At 43.7% G+C, this 18,113-nt stretch overlaps 1 protein-coding gene across 1 annotated transcript in view; it reads left to right on the top strand.

Moving 5' to 3' along the window:
- Window positions 1–913: 913 nt before the first annotated feature.
- Window positions 914–18,113, top strand: part of LOC142312085 (uncharacterized) — a 201,475-nt gene continuing 184,275 nt past the window's right edge. The window contains 11 exon segments of the mRNA XM_075350965.1: window positions 914–1,044; window positions 1,174–1,353; window positions 2,135–2,258; window positions 2,342–2,439; window positions 2,637–2,727; window positions 3,881–4,011; window positions 5,494–5,643; window positions 5,769–5,927; window positions 6,010–6,133; window positions 6,218–6,315; window positions 6,513–6,603. Of these exon segments, the coding sequence (XP_075207080.1) occupies window positions 967–1,044; window positions 1,174–1,353; window positions 2,135–2,258; window positions 2,342–2,439; window positions 2,637–2,727; window positions 3,881–4,011; window positions 5,494–5,643; window positions 5,769–5,927; window positions 6,010–6,133; window positions 6,218–6,315; window positions 6,513–6,603 (1,324 nt within the window). The 5' untranslated portion in view covers window positions 914–966.

The following is an 18,113-nucleotide window of genomic DNA, read 5'->3' as shown; positions in this document are numbered from 1 at the left end:
CTCCCTTATCTTTGTAGTAAGCCCGGTTCTGCTCCCATATCTCCGCAGTAAGCTCTGTTCTATTCCCATATCTCTGTAGTAAGCTCCTTGCAGTTCCCATATCTCTGTAGTCATCTTGGTTCTGTTGCAGTATTTATGTAATCAGTAAGCGTGGTTCTGTGCCCATATATGTACCAGTCTGTTCTTAAAGCCTGTTACCACTGCTGCTTTAATGCAGTGGTCAGAGATAAACAGACCAAAGGTGGGCCGCCGCAACTGGAGGGCCACTGCCTTATGATTGCCCCCCAGGCTAAAAATGTGCCAGCCAGCCCTTGGTTGCGGACGCCCAAAATAGGAATGTATATATTTATTTTATTTATCAATTACTTATTCACATTCAAAACAGTACACCTGTATTGTCTCTCTATGAAGGGATCACTTTTTCAGAAACTGTCCAAATATAATAGCCTCTTTATTAAACAAAGTACAAATCTCTTTACAAATCCCAAAAAGGGATAATTTTATTACACTCACCATTTTTAAGAGAACCGATTTCTTCTGTATGCACCGCCCCTATAGAAATAACAACCTCTGCCCCTAAAATGGATGTTTTTTGACTATTTTATATGAGTAGGTAGCCTAAAAAGTCGGATACATCAGTATATTGTTAAATATGCTGCTTTTTATCTCTAGTTACCATCTGATTTCTCCTAGCAAGATAGGATGAAGTTGTTTGGAAAAAGGCTGTGTTTGCATTGTTAAATGGAAACTCAGTGTTCTACACATATTTTCCAGGCAATTTTAGAATTTTTAATTATGCGACATGCATGAATGTATTCAACGCAATTGAAATTTTTTTAGGCCTGCAAATTCGAATTTCTACATGTGATCTTTTATGATTTTAAATGTGGTCATCTTCTTCCTATTAAGGTCCCTATAGTATCGTATCTTCTACATAAGAGACTTTTCCTGATTAAGCCATCAAGGATGGATAGGAACAGAGACAAGATGGCCGATAAGATATTACAACTCACCCTAGAGATCCTCTTCCGACTTACTGGAGAGGTGAGAGATTCTGATGACGTCACATTACATCATTCTTATCTATGGGAATAACAGAAGGAGAGAACTGAAGAAGTGAGGACTCTGGAAATGTCTGTAGTGAGATTTATTAATGTGTCTCTCCATAACCAGGATTACACAGTAGTGAAGAAGACCTCTAGTGATCGCTGTCAGGCCCCGGTGTCTGAGGGATGGGGAAGACCCCTGAGCCCAATCACGGGGCCTCCACCTCACCCCCTGATACATGAGGACATCAATGACCAGAAGATCCTAGAACTCAACTACAAGATGATTGAGCTGCTGACTGGAGAGGTGACACTGCTGGGAAATGCTGGGACATTATACAGTAACGCTATGAAGGGATAGGGGGGATGACAGTATCATTGTATGTAAGAAAAAGACTGATGGCACATCCTATCTTTCTAATGTGAACAGGTGCAAACTAAAAATGAAACATATTAACAAAAAGGAGACAGTTGCACACTATAATGCTAAGATATTTGGAACAATGAATATGGGAATATAGACATGCATTACTGCTATGAAAAAAACATGAAAAAATTGAGATACTTAGCACACAAAATTGGCCAGATGTTATGTGAGCTCATCACCCAGCAACAAGGCGAATTCAGTTTTGTTGGGTCTCTATCAAACTAATGCCTCTTTTAGGGTTAAAAAAACCCCTACATTTTATGGGCAGACAAGAACCTGCAAATGGAGAATTAATATCTCCTCAGGCTGAAGTGTGCAACGGTCTCCTTTTTGTTATTATGTTTCATATTCAGTTTGTACCTGTTCACATTAGAAAGATAGGATGTGTCATCAGTCTTTTTCTTAGATTACAGGGTTATGCCTTCTGATTGAGGACTCCTGCCCTTCAGCCTCTCCATTTGCAGGTTCCTGTGTGCCCATGAAATGTAGGTTTTTTAACCCAAGCAGAGGCATTAATTTGATAAGGACCCAACAAAAATGAGGTCGCCTTGCCGCTGGCTGTTGGGCTCACATAAAATCTGGCCAATTTTGTGTGTTCCACATATCTTAGCACTGCAGTGTGCAACTGTCTACTTTTTGTTGGTATCATTGTATGTGTCAGGTTCCTATAAGGTGTCAGGATTTCGCCATCTATTTTTCCACGGAGGAGTGGGAGTATTTAGAAGGACACAAAGATCTGTATAAGGACGTCATGATGGAGGTTCCCCAGCCCCTCACATCACCAGGTAATAGACAGGACTAAATACACACGGCCTATAATTATCTGTACGTAAAGTATGAATTCACTCCCTGTATGTGTTTTCTCCAGTTCTATCCAGTGAGAGGACAACACCAGAGACATGTCCCCGTCCTCTTAATCCACAAGACTGTAAACAAGAAAATCTCAATGTTGCTCAGGATCATCAGGTAGATGGAGAGAAGGTGACATGAAATCTCCCTATGATGTGTAGACGGTTGTGAAGGTCTTGTGTTCAGTCTTGTTTTATCCACCAGTCTTATATGTTTTATACTTGTGTAATGAGAACGGTGGAGATGGCAGGATTAGAGCTGATCATAGATGTGACTTCTCCATGTGTCTGTGACTTTTAAAATATTTATTTCAGGGTGAAGATCTGACCCATATTAATACTACAGAGACATATGTGAGGGGTGATGATTGGTTTAAAATTAAGTTTATTACAGATGATGACTCAGGTGAGTTGCAACCACTAAATGTAGAGAAGTCACAGATTCTACCTCTACATAGAAGCCATTTTGTCTTGATAGGATGTTTGAATTCCAGCTAACTAATTCTGAAATTGTGGTAGGATTTTATCTAGGAGAGTACTGTTAATGCCATGCAACAGATGAATGTTTAAGACCAACCTTAAAATTAAGAAAAAAAGATAAAGTACTGTATGTTCATGCTTTGTTCCGTTCTACAGGTACAAACAATGTGTAGAATTTAGGAAAATATTTGTGTCTGGTGATGGAGATAATATGTGGGAAATATCATTTTGGTTGAACCATTTGATTATTGACCCATACATCCCCAAATTGCAATCCGACAATAACATTTTCCACTTAGTACTAAAGGCAGGGGTACAATTTTAACCATCCTAATGGTAAGGATGGATTCAGAATGGCATGTAACTCACATGAGGATCGCATCGCATCACACCGTACCGCACTGCACTGCCTGGACCGTCCGTCCGTTCTCAGGACAGGAGCGTGCCAGCTTCAAGTACTGTATTTCTATGAAATACATAGGTCAGGGTAATATCCCGATTTTCACTCACTGTGCAATGTTTCTCTCTTGTCGTCATAGCGTATCCTCCTCGCCTGCTTCTAATAAGTGGAGTCGGCATCTCTCTGAATTCAACATACTTAAATTCAATTAAATAAGTCATTCTTCTGTTTTCCTGAGATCTGGTCTACCCAGCATTTGAACACCTAAACTGTATCATTGCAGGAAGCAGCAAAACTGTGATCCATAGCCTGCATTGTCAATTATTGGAGAATTTTCTCCACTTGAATGTGCATTGTACTGTCCTAAATAGCAGGCAAGTTGTACTGGTATACAGAGCTACACCTCCATATACCATTGCATTTCTCTATGCCTGTATACTAGGGATGAAATAAAAGACAGATTTTTTTTTAACTATGCCATTACTAAAAGATAATGAAAAACAATTACAATAATGACACTTTAATGCACTTTTAAAAATACATATTTCTCGCTCTGCTGATCAAGCCGTGATCCGACAATTGGTCTTTCATCAATCAGTAAGTCTTTACCTATCCTTTGGATAGGTGATAAAATGTTTTAACTGGACAAACCTTTAAATACAGGTTATGTCTTTGGCAGATGACTGTTCCAGGAAATCACAAAGAGATCGGCTATCTTTAAATTTCAAAACAGAAGGTGGCGGCATTACACAATATACATATGAAGAGCAAAGTAAAGATCTATCGTCATCTCCTGAACATTTTAAACAGGTGATGTCAAACAATGTTAAGCAAAAGTAAAAATCATAAAATTGATGATTAAAGTACCTACAGCCCACCCAATAAAGACCATATTCATGTTTTAGAATGTGTGACAAGTTCTAACCAGAAATCAGATCTTGTTAAACATCAAGGAACTCATACAGGGGAGAAGCCATTTTCATGCCTAGATTGTGAGAAATGTTTTCATCACAAATCTTCTTTTATAAGACAGAGAAGTCACAAAGAGAAAAAGCCATTTTAGTGTTCAGAATGTGGGAAATGTTTTAGGATTAAATCCTCTCGTGTTATACATCAAAGAAATTGCTCAGTTCAAAAGCCATTTACCTCTAGAATGTGGAAATTCCTTTCACCAGAAATCAAAACTTATTTGTCTGAAAAATCACACAGAGAAGTCATATTCATGTTCAAAATATGAGAAACTTTCCATTGTTTTTAATTGAAATCCAGTGTTGTTAGACAATCTGAGAAATCACACAGGGGAAAAAACATTTTTATGTTCACAATGTGGGAAACTATTCAATTTTAAGGAAAATCTTGCTGCACATCAAAGAATTCACACGGGTTGAGTTACTTTTAAATTAGGAATATGGGAAACATTATAGCATTAGTTTGAATATTTGCCAGGCAATTTGAGTTTTTTTACTTCTGTGGTTTTGGTTAATTTACCGTATTCACCGCAAATCATGATGTTGCCTTAATTCGCTGAAGTTAACATATTCGAATTTCTAACTATCAGCTCATGTCTATGGAAGCAGTTTCCACTTGGAAACTATTTTCCGTAACTACACATGGTTTACTTCTAAGGGGTACTTTACACGTTGCGACATCGCTAGCATCGGCTAGCGATGCCAAGTGCGATAGTACCCGCCCCCGTCGCACATGTGATATCTTGTGATAGCTGCCGTAGCGAACATTATCGCTACGGCAGCTTCACACGCACTTACCTGCCCTGCGACGTCGCTCTGGCCGGCGACCCCCCTCCTTCCTAGGGGGGCGGGTCGTACGGCGTCACAGCGACGTCACATGGCAGGCAGCCAATAGAAGCGGAGGGGCGGAGATGAGTGGGACATAAACATCCCGCCCACCTCCTTCCTTCCGCATAGCCGGTGGACGCAGGTAAGGAGATGTTCTTCGCTCCTGCGGCTTCACACACAGCGATGTGCGCTGCCGCAGGAACGAGGAACAACATCGTATCTCCTATTGGTGCGACATTATGAAAATGACCGACGCTACACAGATCACCGATTTTCAACGCTTTTGCGATCGTTTATCGGCGCATGTAGGCTTTACACGTTGCGACATCGTTACAGGTGCCGAATGTGCGTCACTTTCGATTTGACCCTGACGATATCGCAGTAGCGATGTCACAGCGTACAAAGTACCCCTAACTGTTGGTAGTAAATAACTACAGGTTATATCCCCTATCTTCTCATTTTTTCATTTATTATTTTACATTGACTTCCCATTCAGGTTCCTACAATATCGGATCCTCTCAGTGGAGATCTTCTATATAAGAGAATTTTCCTGATTGGCGCTTCCAGTATGGAAAAGGACAGGGCAGAGATAGTAAAGAGGATATTACATCTCACCCTAGAGATCCTATTCCGGCTTACTGGAGAGGTGAGAGATTCTGATGATGTCATATTACATCATTTTTATGGGAATAACAAATGGACAGAACTGGAGAGGTGAGGACTCTGGAAATGTCTGTAGTGAGATTTATTAATGTGTCTCTCCATAACCAGGATTACACAGTAGTGAAGAACTCTAATGAGTGCTATCAGGACTCTGTGTCTGAGGGATTAATCACGGGGCCTCCACTTCGCCCCCTAATACATGAGGACATCAAAGACCAGAAGGTCCTAGAACTCGTCTACAAGATGATTGAGCTGCTGACTGGAGAGGTGACACTGCTGGGAATGCTGGGACATTATACAGTAACTCTATGAAGGGATCAGGGGATGACTGTATCATTGTATGTGTCAGGTTCCTATAAGGTGTCAGGATGTCACCGTTTATTTCTCCATGGAGGAGTGGGTGTATATAAAAAAACACAAAAATCTGTACAAGGAAGTCATGATGGAAGTTCCCCAGCCCCTCATATCACCAGGTAATAGACAGGACTAAATACACACGGCCTATAATTATCTGTATGTAAAGAATGAATTCAGTCGCCTGTATGTGTTTCCTCCAGTTCTATCGAGTGAGAGGACAACACCAGAGAGATGTCCCCGTCCTCTTCTCCCACAGGACTGTAAACAAGAAAATCCCAATGTTCCTCAGGATGATCAGGTAGATGGAGAGAAGGTGTCATGAAATCTCCCTATGATATGTAGACGGCTGTGAAGGTCTTGTGCTCAGTCTTGTTTTATCCACCAGTATTATATGTTTTATACTTGTGTAATGAGAACGGTGGAGATGGCAGGATTAGAGCTGATCATAGATGTGACTTCTCCCTCTCTCTGTGACTTTTACAATATTTGTTTCAGGATAAAGGTTTGATCCATATTAATACTACAGAGAAATATGTGAGGGGTGATGAGTGGTGTAAAGAGGAAATTCCTACAGATGATGATTCAGGTGAGTAGGAACCACTAAATCACTTTTGTAATAGCAGAAACGTAGTCAATTTCAACCTTAATTTTCCAAAGTATATATATAAATCAGCAAGGTCCTAAATCACATAAATCTCCTAGGAGACACTAGTATAAAACTTAACATTTAATACATAATTTAAAAAGTGAACAGGGTCACTGAACAACGTGACATACTCAAACACAAAAAGATAAGTGGTGTTAGATCACAGCCCCACACGTATTAAGCACACAGGTGCGCGAGCACACCATCTTACTCAATACCACTGTCAGGCTATTCAAGAATCAACACCACACATCAATGACACATTCATATGTCTATATGAGAGGTAACCCCCTGTTGAACTATTCTAGGAACTAACCACCTAATATAGGGGTACCCAGAGATAGAAGGGGGACAAGTCTCACTCAAAGTAGCGGGCTATATTAATGCAGCAAACCTGGAACTCGACTGTCATAAATCGAGTAGACTTGTATCCTTGATTTGTTAGTGCATTATTGGGTAAACTTCCATCAAAGTAACACATAACTTCCGACGCGTTTCATTTATATTCCTCAGGGAAGTTATTAATCCAAATTATAGGGTAATACCACCATCACAAAGGCAGGCATCCCCGGTGGAACCTCAGTGCTGGACTGAAAATAAGATAGAAACAGCCATAAGTCCACCATTCCAAATGTCAATGTATCAAACAAAGGCCCAAAAATAGGGCACTCACCCAAGAGTCAAGTTCTACAAGTCCTGGTGCTAGGCCACATCAAACCGCCCATCTATGAACGCACACTATAAGAAAGGGACTCCATTAGACCACCACTCATTACAGAATCATAAGGAAGAAAAAAGGGGGTTCCGTAAACTGGAACACTCACCAAAGCACGTCCTCCACCTCTATTCCGTTCAGAAAATGTGCCGCGCTGCCGGCCTCATGGGCCGCGCCATCTTATATCACGCGCGCATGCGCAGTACACCCCATTCAATGTTATGACGCGCAACCGGAACCACCCGAAACCGGAAGTTAGTACGTCATCATTAACCGCCGCCCACATCATCACATGATGTCGGCCGCATTTCCGGTGACGCTAAATCCGGAAGATGGAACGCAAGCTAGGTAAACACCACATAGTCGCGTCATTACCTCATTAACGCTTGCGCTCCCATACCGAAAGGCACTGGCAGTGAACGAGAACAAGCTCCATTCACAGACGTTTAAAGCCTTATCACAGGCAGAATGCAACACTCCTCACATAAAAACACACCTCTACAATGCAGTGATGTTAAGGCAAAAGGACATCCCCCCCATATTCTTTTTTATTCCCCTTCTCTTTAAGGAATCAATCAAAGTAGTCCCATCATCACAAAGTCGGAATGTATTACAGCTTAAGATCCATCACAGAGAGGGTCCCCAAGCAAATAAGACACCATCCAAAAAACCCTAGAAAGAGGATAGACCACCAAAGTCAATCCAGAAGGCATAGAGCACAAAAACACCCCTACCAAAAATCCTAAATACAAAGCAGGAGAAAAGAAAAGAGAGACTAAGTGCACACTCAATCTACCCCTCACTCTTTGGAAACTCTCCCTACCTTGCTGCAGAGGTCGGCACCGTAACCCAAAACCCACGCCCATGGCGCCCCCACTCACCGTCGACTGGCCCTCCTACACTACCCCTATATGCTAGGGTGCACCTAGAAAGGGAGTAAAAGACAATTGCTCGTTAAGGCCATTTGGGGCCATGGTACCCAGCGTGTAAATCCAGAAACACTCCTTACGGAGTATCAACTTGTCCCAGTTGCCTCCTCTCGGTGGTGGTCTGACGTGATCAATGCCCATAATCCTGATACAGTTTTCATCTCCATCATGGTATGCATTGACATGCCTAGCCAGTGGGGTGTCGTTCCTATTTCTAATATCATTTTTGTGCTCGCCAACCCTCTTCCGTAGTTCCCTAATAGTCTTTCCAACATAATGTTTATTGCAGGGACACGTTATCCTATATATAACACCTCTAGTCCTACATGTGATAAGTGACCTAATCTCAAATGTCCTATCATTGAACCGACTATGGAAGGTCTTACCCTCTTCCACGAGGAAACAGTTCTTACAATTATGACACTTAAAGCAACCTCTAACACCACAGGTCAACCATGGTGGTCTGTCCTCCTTGAAAAAACTATGGACCAATCTGTCCTTCAATGATCTCGCCTTCCTATATGTTATAGAAGGATGGTCCGATATGTATTTACCCACAAATGGGTCCATTTTCAAGATCGGCCAATGCTTACAGAGAATTTCACGCAGGCCAGCTGCCCCATTGTCAAACGTGGTGATATACCTCAACGGCTCATTCAGTTCTTTGCTCTTGGGTCTTGGATTAAGAATCTCAGTACGGTCCATCTTACAAACTGATTGAAAAGCTCTCTCAACCTCCTTTTTAGGATAGCCTCTCTCATCCAACCGCTTTGTGAGATCCTCAGCCTGTGCTCTAAAGGCCTCGTCACTCGAGCAGTTGCGCCTCATCCTTAAGAACTGGCTCCTTGGGATGCCCTTTTTATGAGACCTGGGGTGCGCACTCTCCCATCGTAACAATGAGTTGGATGATGTTTCCTTCCTGTACGTACTAGTCATTAGCTTACCCTCAGGTCCCCTTTCTACCAAGACATCCAAAAAGGCCAGCCTATCGGGATGCATCTCAAAAGTGAACTTAAGGCCCATGTTGTTATTATTCAGAGAACCCACAAAGTCCCTGAAACCATCCTCACGACCCTTCCAAATCAGGAAGATGTCGTCGATAAACCTGACCCACAAAACAACATCCTCCGTGTCAAGGTTACCTCCGAACACCATGGTTTCCTCCCACCAGCCCAGAAAAAGGTTTGCATACGATGGGGCACAACAACTCCCCATCGCAGTACCTCTGAGCTGGTGGAAGTACTTCCCCCCAAAGGAAAAAACATTCCTTGTCAGACAGAACCGAAGAGCCTGAATCACAAACTCATTATGTGCAGACAGATGATTCCCTCTCGAATTTAGGTAGTACTTCACTGCCTCTATCCCCCTATCATGTGGGATCGAGGAATAGAGTGTCTCAACATCAATACTACAGAGGGTCATGCCCTCCTCAAGAAAGACATCATCAATTTTCCTCAGGAACTCAGTGGTGTCACCCAAAAAAGATTTAAGAGATATCACAAATGGACGCAGTATCCTGTCAACATATATACTTAACTTTTCAGTGAGACCACCTATTCCCGATACAATGGGACGTCCCCTAAGAGGATCCAAACCCTTATGCACCTTGGGTAATACATAAAAGGTGGATAAAATAGGAAACAGAGGGAAGAGAAACTCAAACTCATTCTTATCAATGATCATATCGTCGAATGCCTTGTCAAGTAGTGACTTCAATTCAGCCCTGAAAGTAGCCATGGGATTGAACATTAATTTCTCATAAGTTTGTTCATCATTCAAAATACCCAAGCAGATGTCCTTATATTTCATAGAATCCATAATTACGATGTTGCCCCCCTTATCAGAGGGCTTAATCGTAATGCTGGAGTCACCTTCAAGGCTGCGTAAACACTGCATCTCAAACTTGGTTAGATTATAATTACCAGAGCATGATTGAAGTCCACCACCAATGTCCTCCATTACCATGTTAACAAAGACATCAACAACATCAACCTCTGTTCCCTCCGGGGGCATCCTACTGCTACTATTCTTTAAAGATGTGAACGGGCCCTCACCTCTGTCATTGGGGTTCTCATCACTAAGATGAAATAAGAAGCGTACATCCTGCAATAAGTCCTCAGATATTCCCAATTCATCACACGTTTTGTCTGACTGTTTGCCGAAAAACTTTTTTCACTTCAATTGCCTTGCGAAAAGGTGTAAGTCTTTAATAGCCATAAATTCATTGAAATCCGTAGTGGGTACAAAAGATAAAGTGTAAAGAGGAAATTCCTACAGATGATGATTCAGGTGAGTAGGAACCACTAAATCACCAATTCTACTTCCACATAGAAGCCATTTTGTCTCGATAGGGTTTCTGAAACCCACCAACTAATCCTGAAATCGGGGAGGGATTTTATAGAGGAGAGTACTGCTAATGCCATTTCATCAGGTGAATGAACAGAAACCACTTTAAAAATAAGAAAAATGATAAATTATATCCAAGCTTTCTTCCTTTATACTGGTACAAATGTCACGGACGGAGGGGCCGCGCTCGCTACGCTCGGGTCCGCGGCTGCTGCTGCTGCTCGGTGGCTCGAGCGGTGGGCCGGACCCAGGGACTCCAGCAGCGCTCCTCGCCCACGAGTGAAAAGGGGGTGGTTTATTTTGGGAGATAGTTCGTGACGCCACCCACGGGTCGTGGTGATGATGGGCACCACCGCTGCTGGTGACGGGGATCCCGGGAGCGATGTTAGGGAGCAGCTAGGATGTTGTCCCCTCCGTGGGTAGGGGTTGGTGATCCAGGGGGCCCAGTGGTGATACGGGGAGGCTGGATGGCTGGGTTGCAGGGGCAGCGCGGCGCGGTGCCGGATGGCACTGTGGTACTCACTCAGGTACAAATTCACAGAGTCTCTGGTAAACCAAACGGCTGGATGGACGGGTCCCGCAGCCGGCTGCAGTCTTTTTGCTCTCCCCGGACAGGTTGATGGTGGCTGTCTTTCCCTGCACCTGTGTATGTCTGTGTTGACTCCGATGGCTTCCCAACGGTAGTCCGCTCCCCGGCGTATAGGTACCAAAGGAGCCCGTTTTGCCCACAGGCGCTGGCCCTTGGATCTCTAGCCTGTGGCGGTGGCTGTGTATCCTCACGGTGTGGACTGTTGCCTTCTGTCGGGTCTTGGGTGTTAGGAAACCCCTGGGGTTCCGGTCACTTTCGGATTTGACCGTTGTCGGCGGCTCCAAGCCTAGTCAGGGTCCGATGGCCCTGCCTTTGTGCTTAGCTTCACTCCACTCCCCGGTTCGGTACCGGCGGGCCACCGCCCGACCCCGGTCCTATGGTTCCGCAGAGATCCACTAACTCCTGCAGAGGGCCACCACCGTCTGCCAACCTTGCTGACAGTGCCTGGGCTCCTATCCAGACACTAGCAGGTTCTGTCCTCTCACTTTCACCTCCAAACTTAATCTCCTCCACTCCACTTGAACTCCAAACTCTAACTCAGAACTGACTGCTTTTCCCGCCTCCAGACCTGTGAACTCCTCGGTGGGCGGGGCCAACCGCCTGGCTCCGCCCCACCTGGTGTGGACATCAGATCCTGGAGGGAGGCAACAAGGGTTTTTGTTTGACTGGTGTGAACTGTCCAGGGGAGGGGGTGTGTGTGTTATGTTTGTGGCTACCTGGCTAGTCCAGGGCGCCACACAATGTGCAGAATTTAGTAAAATATTTTTATTGATTTTTAGGTCACCATTGATGCTATGGTTCTGTACATGTGAAAAGGGGTTTACATACAAAATACAAATCTAAATTCCAACGCTCAAGCTTAACAATGACAGAGTGGAACAGAGGAAAGAGGGCTCTGCCCCTGCAGCCTTACAGTCTGCAGGATAATGGGGAAAAAGACAGCAGGTTTGTGGGTTGTGACAGCTCCGGTGGTGTTGAGGTGGCAGCGGAGTCATTGCAGAATTACGGACGGAGTGGGGGGTGCAAGATTGTTAGCTGGGAGGCCACAGAGAAGGATATTGTGGTAGCTGAAGCGGGAAATGTATTTTCATCATTAACATTTTAATAGATTCAGGTTGAGAAAAGGATGGATTCTCAAAATATTTTTGAGTTTTAGGCAGCAAGAGGTGGTAAGAGCTTAGATGTGCGGTTTGAAGGACACGGAAGAGTCAAGGGTTACTCCGAAGCGGTAGACTTTCAGTACAGGGGAAATCATGATATAATAGATTGTGTAGGGTTGAGTGGGATGGAGGAAAGATGATGAGTTCAGTTTTGTCGACATTGGGCTTTTGGGAAGCAGGATGAGGAGGCAGATATGGTTGATAGACACTCCTGGAGACATGACGTGTGTGCCACAGAGGTTGCTATTACTGTTATAAGCATATAGAAGATACTGGAAGATATGGGACTTCATTCCTTTGGCCTAGTACAACTCATAGATGGAGAAGAGTAGGGGTCCCAGGACAAAGACCTTGAGGAACAACAGCACAGAGAGGGTATGATAAGGAGGTCATATGGGAATGGTAAATATGTGATTAGTAAGGTATGAGAGCTAAGAGATGGCAAGGTTTTTGATGCTAAGAAAACAGAGGATTTGTTGTAGGAGGGAGTGGTCAACTGTCTGGGCAGAGGAGAGGTCTTGAAGGAGGAGTATAGAGAATTGTCTGTTAGCATTGGCAGTAAGTCATTGGTAATTTTTGTTAGGGCGGTTTTGGTGTGATAGCTGGTACAGGAGACAAATTGTACGTTTTCAAAGAGCAAGTTAGAGGCGAGGTGGGAGGGAAGTTTGATGTGTATGTTCGGTTTGTGATGTTTGGAGGCAAATGCGAGTAATGATATGGGATGATAGGTGAATGTAGAGTATGTCATGGGATGGTTTATTCAGAATATGTGTGTTAGTTGCATGTTTGAAAGCAGAAGGGAAGATATCAGAAGATGATAGAAGAAATGGGTTAGGGTTGGGATAAGCGTGGTGGTGAGGTTGGGGAGGAGGTGGGATGGGATGGGGTAACATGCATAAGTGGTGAGATGCGATTTCTAGAGAAGATGAGTAAACTCCTTGATTGATGGTGTGGAAGAAGGTTATGGAGCAAGGACATTCTGTTATATTCATGAGTTGTGGTGTTTGAGTACGAACGATCTGATTTGGTTGATTTTATGTAAAGTCTGCTGCATAAATGTGGCAGGTCAGAGAGGTCGGTGGAGGAAAGAATTAAATTGGTGAAATAACTGTTTGAGGTTATGACATAGAGAAGACATGATGGTTGTGAAGTAGTCCTGCTTAGCAGAGGTGAGGGCCATGATTTGTGGTGAAGTCTTCTTGCAAGTGTATTTTCTTTCAACGCTGCTCTGCAACCCCTGGACACTTGCCAATGTCTTTTAGTGAGGTTGGTGTGTGAGGGTTGTTTATTGACTTGTAGCTCTTTACAATGCACAAAAAAGACTACAGTCAGTGGCTGAGTCATGGACTGATGATATGGAGGACAGCAGTAGATGAGTAAAAAAGTGTGTGAATGTCAGGGGTAAAAGTAAGCACCTATCCACCCTTGCTGATTGACCCTGTAATGTTGGTAAATTAACTGTGGAGTTTCAACTATGTAAAACTGTAGGGGTTTGTTAGTGTAATTTTGGATTTTTTTCACAATTGGCCTAATTTTAAAACTTTATGTTGATCACCGATTTTAAAATTATTACCTTTTCGGTCTTTTTTTAAAAAAATTGTTTTCACGCTCAGTGCTCTAAATAGGAAAAAAAGAGAAAAATTAAATATTAAAAACTGACCAAAATATGTGGTGCAAGCCCTTTGACCACCCTAAAGGGTTACTTATGCTTTGCTCACTTCCGTGTTAGGTGATGAATGGGGCAGGTGACCTCAAAGTGCAAAGGGTGTCAAGTATGCAATGTGCATACTCCAGGAGAGAACCTGATTAGTGGGTGCAGTCTTGTTCAACACACTTGTATTGAGCAAGGCTTCAACCCTGGCATATTGCAGCATACTTTGCCGTTATTCCCAGTGCAGGCACAGACAAATTCTTGAAGCTCACAGTGTGTGGGAGGATTCACAAGTCTGCAGTCACAGAAGGTGACTGCAGACCATTCATGCTAGACCAGACAACCCCTTTAATTTCTGGTCTTATTTTGCTCTAGTATTTCATAATGGAGATTCAACAGAACATTCTTTCTGGAGGTTTTAGCCTCTTAAGTTGTAGTAGGTGCAGTTTATTAAGTAAAATAAGGCATAGTTTAAGAGTTTGTCTTCTCTATTCAGCAATGATCACGGCGTTACATATAGTTTGTAACATTCTTCCCAATGTAGTGACAATCGATTGCTCAACCGACAGTTGACCATGCACATGAAAACTCAGCTTGGTCAAGGGTTCATTTGCTGGCCATGAGAGTTGTTGGCATTGGAAACAAAAGGATCGGCTGTTGGAAATCTAATAGGTTGGATTTATTTTCTTACTCAACATCATAATATCAGGGGGGGAAGGCAGGAGTCCCCTATAAACATTAGACTGCTAGCAGATCCCAATGATATTGGTGGGTTTGACTGAATGTAGCCTTATATATATGGCCAACCTTAAAGAGGTACTCCAGGGAGATAAAATATTTTTGTACTATCTCTGCTCTCATACACTATATTATTATTATTATTATTTATTTATTGAGCACCAACGATTCCATAGTGCTGTACATGATAAGGGGGTTACATACAGAATACATATACAAGTTACAATAGACAGACTAGTACAGAGGGAAGAGGGCCCTGCCCTTGCAGGCTTACATTCTAAAGGATTTTGGGGAGGAGACAGTAGGTGTGGTGTAGGTTGGGTGGCAGCTCTGCATGTTGGGGGGGTGGCAGCTCTGCATGGTGGTGGGGCGGCAGCTCCGCACGGTGGTGGGGAGGCAGCTCCGCACGGTGGTGGGGCACTGGGGTCATTGAAGATTATAGGCATTTCTTAACAGATTAGTTTTCAAGTTCCGTTTGAAGTTTGCAAGTGTAGTAGATAGCCTGACGTGTTGAGGCAGCGAGTTCCAGAAGACTGGAGATGCTCCGCAGAAGTTTTAGAGGCGGTTGCATGAGGAGCGAATGAGAGAGGAGAGAAAGAGATCTTGGGAGGACCGGAGGTTGCGTTTTGGAGTGTAGCGAGAAATTAGTTCAGAGATATACGGAGGAGACATATTATGGATGGCTTTGTAGGTCAGTGTTAGTAGTTTGAATTGGAAATGATGGAAGATTGGGAGCCAATGGAGGGATTTGCATAAAGGAGAAGCAGGGTGGTATTGAGGATTGAGGAGAGAGGTGGATCTTTCGGGCAGCAGAATTAAGGATGGACTGGAGAGGGGCGAGTGTGCTAGCAGGGAGACCACAGAGGAGGATGTTGCAGTAGTCGAGGCGGGAGATTATGAGAGCATGCACTAGCATTTTTGTAGATTGAGAATTGAGGAAAGGACGGATTCTGGATATATTTTTGAGTTGAAGACAGCAGGAGGTGGCGAGGGATTGGATGTCTGGTATGAAGGACAAGGCAGAGTCAAAGGTCACTCCGAGGCACCGACCTTTGGGTGTTGGGGAGAGCGTGATCTTATTTATTGTAATAGGTAGATCAGGTAGAGAGTGTAGGCGAGATGGAGGAAAGATGATCAGTTCAGTTTTGGCCACATTGAGCTTTAGGAAGCGAGAGGAGAAGGAAGATATAGCCGATAGGCACTCTGGGATTCTGGACAGCAGAGAAGTGACATCTGGACCAGAGAGGTAGATCTGAGTGTCATCGGCATATAGGTGGTACTGGAAGCCATGGGACTTTCTGAGTTGTCCCAGGCCAAATGTATAGATGGAAAAGAGTAAGGGTCCCAGGACAGAGCCTTGAGGGATGCCAACAGAGAGATGGCGGGATGAAGAGTTTGTGTGGGAGTGGGAGACACTAAAAGACGGTTGGAGAGGTATGAAGAGATTCAAAAGAAAGGGCGAGGTCTCTGACACCAAGGGAAGAGAGGATCTGTATTAGCAGGGAGTGGTCAACAGTGTCAAAGGCTGAAGATAGGTCTAGAAGTAGGAGTATAGAGAAGTGGTTGTTAGCTTTGGCAGTAAGTAAGTAATTTGTGATTTTAGTCAGGGCAGTTTCAGTTGAATGATGTGGACGGAAGCTGGACTGTAGGTTGTCAAAGTGAGAGTTAGAGGAGAGGTGGGAGGAAAGTTCAGCATGGACGTGCTGTTCCAGGAGTTTTGAGGCGAATGGGAGTAGTGATATGGGGCGATAGCTGGTAGTAGAGGTTGGGTTGAGGGAAGGTTTCTTTAGGATGGGTGTGACTGTTGCATGTTTAAAGGCAGAAAGGAAGGTACCAGTTGTTAAAGATAGGTTGAAGAGATGGGTTAAGGCGGGAATAAGGATACACTATAAAACTGAGATACCTAGTACACTTCTATTATCTTTAGACCATTTGTAATTGAGTTATACAGTAGCTGCGTCTCCCCCCTCCCGTATGAGATGTCACATCACATATCATTGTGGAGCTCCGTGCTGTATCAGTCAGCCTCCTATAATAGCCTGCTTCTGTATTCTGAGAAGAAGGGACTTGTCGTCTCAAAAGCTCCGTGCTGTGAATATGTCAGTCTCCTGATGCTTTTGAATTCTGAGAAGAGGGGGCATGATGTCCCAAAAGCTCTATCCTGTGAGTATCTGTCAGTCCCCTGACGCTTCCACATTCTGAGAAGAGGGGGCGTGAAATCCCAGAAGCTCCGTGCTGTATCTGTCAGTCTACTGATGCTTCCGCATTCAGGTTCCGCTCACCAAGGGTACATCAAAACTGAGTACTGCATGGTCCTTCCATAAATTAATTGCCAGGAATTCATTCACTAATGCAAATAAAAGTCATGATAAAGGGCATCCCTGCCTGCTGCCAAATGGGGGCCGAAATGGTTCTGAAGTTCACGACAATCTGAAAGTGTTTGGAACAAGAAACGGCATTCAGTCGAGTCGTATGCTTTAGAGGCATCAGGGTACAAAATCACCCTGGGTTCGATATGCTAGTGAGTCGCTTGAGGGTTTGTAAAATGTCTACGTATGTTAAAGGCAATCTTTCACTCGTTTGAGGTTTTTGAGTTATTAATATGGTCATACAGGTTGTATACAGCTGAAATTAGTCATACCAGTATGCCTTCTGGATGATAGCTTGTTCAGTAAAAATCATCTTGTATAACTTTAATCTTCCAGGCTATGGGACATACGCTGCCAAGAAAAGACTCCTTCTGGTCTTCATTATACAAGATTCATACTCCCTTTCTCTTCCTTAGTGTCCCTGTGGTGTCAGGTGCACGACCAGGAATCCCGCACCTGCACATTCTGCCTGCCGTCTCTCCTCTGCACTGTTCTGCCCTTCTCTGGGCAATGCTTTCAATTTTGCTGTGTGCAGGCTCCGGAGTTTTAAATGCTGTTTTAGAAACCACATAAAGGCGGAACAGGGCAGAGAAGAGACGGCAGACAAAGTGCGATGGCGTTGGTTTTCCGGCAGCGCACCTGACGTTGAAGGGACACTGAATAGAAGGGGAGGAGAAGTATTGTAAAAAGAAAATCGGAGGCAATCTTATCTTCCAGGTAGCGCACACCCCATAACTCGGAAACCCAAAGCTATAAAAGATGAATTTTACTGAACAAGCCATCATCCAGGAGGCATACAAGTATGACTAATTTCAGCTCCATGCTACTTGTATGCCCATATTAATAACTTAAATGGGTGACAGATTCCCTTAAATGGTTGTTAAGCAACTAAAGCCCCTTTGGTCAGGGTCTATTAATGAATCACACAGGTCACCTGCCTAGCTAATATTTTG

This window comes from Anomaloglossus baeobatrachus, chromosome 5, assembly GCF_048569485.1.
Source record: "Anomaloglossus baeobatrachus isolate aAnoBae1 chromosome 5, aAnoBae1.hap1, whole genome shotgun sequence".
In the NCBI taxonomy this organism is placed as follows: domain Eukaryota; kingdom Metazoa; phylum Chordata; class Amphibia; order Anura; family Aromobatidae; genus Anomaloglossus; species Anomaloglossus baeobatrachus.
This window is presented reverse-complemented; position numbering and strand designations above follow the sequence as displayed.